General features: G+C 54.3%; 3 protein-coding genes across 3 annotated transcripts; all 3 read right to left on the bottom strand.

Moving 5' to 3' along the window:
* Positions 1-667: 667 nt before the first annotated feature.
* Positions 668-895, bottom strand: KVP18_004680 (uncharacterized protein; the record flags this gene model as incomplete). Its single annotated transcript, XM_067957542.1, has 1 exon — positions 668-895. The coding sequence occupies one exon, from the start codon at positions 893-895 to the stop codon at positions 668-670; it is 228 nt and encodes a 75-aa protein (XP_067811696.1).
* Positions 896-932: 37 nt separating this feature from the next.
* On the bottom strand, positions 933-1,178 carry KVP18_004681 (uncharacterized protein; the record flags this gene model as incomplete). Its single annotated transcript, XM_067957543.1, has 1 exon — positions 933-1,178. The coding sequence occupies one exon, from the start codon at positions 1,176-1,178 to the stop codon at positions 933-935; it is 246 nt and encodes an 81-aa protein (XP_067811697.1).
* A 1,563-nt stretch (positions 1,179-2,741) lies between these two features.
* On the bottom strand, positions 2,742-4,088 carry KVP18_004682 (uncharacterized protein; the record flags this gene model as incomplete). Its single annotated transcript, XM_067957544.1, has 1 exon — positions 2,742-4,088. One exon carries the CDS (start codon positions 4,086-4,088, stop codon positions 2,742-2,744), a length of 1,347 nt encoding a protein of 448 aa, XP_067811698.1.
* Between the last annotated feature and the right edge of the window lie 238 nt (positions 4,089-4,326).

Below are 4,326 nucleotides of genomic sequence, written 5' to 3'. Positions count from 1 at the left end.
GGCATGACCGTGAACTGGTACAGCCCGCCCGTACACCGGAAAGCCGTGTACGGAACACTGTCGGGCTCCATCTTCACCTGCCAGTAACCCGCCCGAAGGTCGAGCGCCACGAAGTAACGGGATTGCCGGACCTCGCGGATGAGGTCGGCAATCCGGGGCAGGGGGTACTGATCCGGGACGGTGACGTCGTTAACTTGGCGGAAGTCTATGCAGACCCTCCAACCCCCATCTTTCTTCTTCACCAAGACGACTTCGCTTGCGTGCGGGGAGTTGGAGGGCTCGATCACCCCTGCGTCCATCATGGAACGGAGTTCTTCTTTGACCGGGGGCGCGTGACTATCGGGCGATCCGAGGTGGTGGAGATGCGATGGCTCATTACCTGGGCGCAGCCTCGTCGCTCCCCCCTCCAGAGCCCATCGTATCTTCGCAACAGTTGCTGTAGGGCCGCCTGCCCCTCCTCGGAGGCATTCGTGTCGAGGAGTTCCACTACCTTCTCTGGCTCGTCTCCTGACGCGGGGGCGCGTCCAAGCTCCGCTTCTGGGGCTTCCTGTTTTCCACACCATGCGTAAGCGTGTAAAAATTCGTCAGTGTGGCGTACGTGTTCTTCGTAATGGCGGGAAGACTCCATCGCGTTTTCTTGTTCCACCGTGCCCTCGGCTTCTAGTCATCAGAGTTCAACGTTAAAGTAGGCACGGTAGATGACCTCTGGCCTGCGAGTCTTACTCATCAAGTAGTCTCTAGTCATGGTGACTACTTTTTCCCTGTCTTGCTCCAGCGCCTTCTCAAAGACCACCTTTGACAGCCTGTTGAAGGCATTGACCGAGCACGAAGTGCAAAAACTTCGAAAAACGAAGTCTCTGGGCTCCCCCTCAGACACGTCTCGACCGGTCACCATCCGCATTTGCTCGCGGATCTCAGCCAGCGATGCCGATTTAGGATGTTTGACATGAGTGGAGGGGGACGCCTTTCTGTCGCATGAGGTCTAGCCACTTTGCTTCCTTCCGTTCGCGGATTATCCTCCGGATCTCTACTTTCGGAAGCTCTCGCTCGGCGTCGGTAGGGTACCCTAGATCTTCGTAATCATATTGTTTCAGTTCTTCCTTCATCTGTCGTTGTTGTTGTCCTTCTATGGCCACGAGGGCGAAGTAGGCGAGGGGCGAGAGTGTAAGTGAAATCATTGGTCAGGGTGATAAGAGTCTTCCTTTTCAGAGAGTCTGTTGTGATAGCCATCACCTCCTCTTTGTTCTGCTCGAAAGCCTTTTCAAAAACCACCTGGGAAAGCCTATTGAAGGCATTTATGGAGCAGCTCTTGCAGAAATTTCGGAAGACGTAGTCCACAGCCTCTCCTTCCACGAAGAGTGTCCTCGGGGACCGCTAGGCCAGTGGGAACGCAACGGTGACTTGATGTCACCTGCCGGGAGCAGACATCACAGGTATGGACCGGGATGTTCAACAGACGCATGCGTTCCAGCCATCGTTCTTGCTTGCGTGACCAGATCACGCGGCGGATGGCTGCCTTGGTCCAGAGCTGCATCTCGGGCTCAAGGTTTCCTGCGTCGTCGAGTTGTACCCCAATGTAGCAATGCGTACCGCCTTAGAGATGTCGTCACCCCAGATGACGATATCGTCGATGTAGGTAAACACCCCTCTCGGATAGAGGTGCCCATAGTATTCGTATGTCATTAGACTCCATTAGAGGTGACTCCCCTGGAGTCTAATGACATATGCAAGGGATTGGGGAGTTCCAATCCCTTACATATGTCATAAAACTCCATCGCGTTTTCTCGTGTTAAACTTAAACCTTAGCTTCGCGAGAGCTCCTTCGGGTAGGAGTCCTTAAGTCCTTCAGGTAGGCACAGATTTGGTCGGGGTGCGCGTTCACCGGATGACCTATGTAGGGCATCTTAGCGCGACGCTTCAAGTCCTTAGAGCCGTTGTGTAGTATATCTCCGATGGAGACAACTGCGGCTGAGGCGAGATCCGTGGGCCATCAATAATCTTTCGTGATTTCGATCACTTCTTCCCAGTTTTGTTCAAAAGCTTTTTCGAAGACAATCTTGGACAGTCTATTGAATGAGTTTATGGACAATTCCCCTTGTGCCGCTCGATCGCCAAGGATTCCTGTGCCGCTCAGATCCGTGGGGCCTCATGAGAGGGAAGGCCTCTAGCAGCTTAAAGATCATGTTCGGTTGATCAGGGCTAGCACAGGAATCCTTGGTGGTCTCGGAAGTAGCAGAGGACTATCTCCAAGTGCAGAACGTAATCTGTAGTTTTTGAGCACGTCTTGAAATTCCATAAAGGGGCCGTCCCCTCCACCAGACAATCGTCTGCATTGCCTAGTTGAGGGGTCTGAAGTCAATGCAGAAGCGCCAATCCGGGCTTGTGCTTGGTGTTGTGGACCTTGGGGGTGGCGGTCTTCCCTTCCAAGGTTCGGTGTGTTCTTAGTCACTGTGAGCTGTATACCCGTCCACCACATGACCTCTATACGGGTCCGATTCGGGGTTTCTCTTGACGCCGTCACGTCACCTCCTTCTTGACGAATATCTTGATCTTCTGCGCACTCAGCCGTCCGGGACCTCCCAAGACTGCTCATTTCTTCCTTGAGCAATATGGAATTTTTAACATGTCATATATTCTTCGACGTACTTGTTGAGGGGCGAGCGTCACTCGCCCTTTTTCATACTGTACAGTCTTGCCCTTTTTCATAACATTTTTTATGGACACCAACACATCCTGCGACACTAGCCCCCAAGTTCGGCGGGTGTAAAGGCCAATGGAAGGATACTCAATGAGGTGTGCTTATGTACAGTCCATAATTTGCTTTGGTGATCCAGAGTAATCATGAACAAGGGGAATTCGCCCCACTCGACGAGGTTCTGACGGCAAGCGCCACACGGCGAGACCGCGCTCCGCGCCAGCGGCCCTACCACCGCGATCGCATGCACTCCAGTGGCGCCATTCGCCACCGCAGTGCACAGTGCGGAACGTTCGGCACAGGTTCCCAAGTCCAGCGGCTGCAGCTCCACGTTGGATCCGCCGAACACGCCGACGTCCGTGCGTACGGCCGCTCCGACAGGGAAGTGGGAAATTGGTACGAAGACGCTAGTGCACATTTCGATCGCGCGCTCGCAGAGTGCCGCGTCCTCCTCCGCGAGGTCGACGGCGGCCGCCTTCGAGTAGTCGGTGTAGTTAAAGTCAGGCCACTCACGCGGTTGCAGGAACTGCGGGGTGCCGGCGCCCATGCCAGGAAGCAGCTTGTAGCTTGAGGTGAACTCGTAAGCGTCCTCCCGCCCACACGCACAGAGGATCTGCACGTCGCCGAGCGCCGCGAGCAGTTCACGGTCACTTCCGGAGGGGAACGACACATCCTCAGCAGATTGTCCCGCGAAACACGCCATCTCGAAGGCCGACGCGCCTCCGGATATGGCACTGATCACCGCCGCCTTCACTGCAGAGATGGAGTTGGGGTAAGCGCAGTTCTCGAAAGTACTGCCCTGGAAGACTTGACCGTCCTTCGTCAGAATTGCGCAGCCTTCGCGACGTTTGGAATACGGAGAGTGAGATCGTAGTCTAGCCAGCGTCGCGGCCTCTCGGAGTGCCGCGTGGGCTTGGGTGAATGATCGTTTCATGTGAGGATGCTTGCGGAGATGGGTCAGCGCCGTAGCAGGAGTAACCTCCTTTGGGTCGGAGGTCACCCACAATATCTCCAAATCTCGATCAACGATGCAGCTGAATGCCTGCGTCTTCAGACCAAGGCCCTCCACGTCAAAGGACTTCAATGTTCCAATTGCTCTGCACAAATCCCCGTTGGGGTCTGCCAAGAACCTGAGGCCGCTGGGAGCTTGCAGAGTTGCTGCCCATTGACTAGTCGTGTTGATGTCCGCCACCACCACGCAGCAGACGTAGTGCACAAACGCTCTCAGAGCGTCCAGCTCAGCGACATAACTCCTAACGATGTCGTCCGAAACTGGATCAAAGCAGGAGGTCACGCCAAAAAAGAGGCCGGCTTTTCGCAAAGTTTTCAGATTAGTGCGAGATCCATCAAACGTAACGAAACAGTTCGGAAAACGATCACCAGCCGATACCATCTTCCGTTAATATGGACTAATTGCTCACATAACTCATAGCTACCCAACCGTGGTAAGAACAGAGGGCATTTGCGGCTACACGACTGTTGATGCTTTGCAGAGTCTACCTCGATCCAGTGCGCCTTGTGAGACAACGTGTCCTGCCAAACATTGCATTTCTTTAAACCTTTTTAGGTGCGCGCCATTATGAATGATGCTATTCCGTCGAACGTGCTTGTTGCACATTAGCCAAACATTG

The sequence above is a fragment of a genome, assembly GCF_019968955.1.
Source record: "MAG: Porospora cf. gigantea A chromosome Unknown PgA_NODE_2007_length_4326_cov_406.202, whole genome shotgun sequence".
Classification (NCBI taxonomy): domain Eukaryota; phylum Apicomplexa; class Conoidasida; order Eugregarinorida; family Porosporidae; genus Porospora; species Porospora cf. gigantea A.
This window is presented reverse-complemented; position numbering and strand designations above follow the sequence as displayed.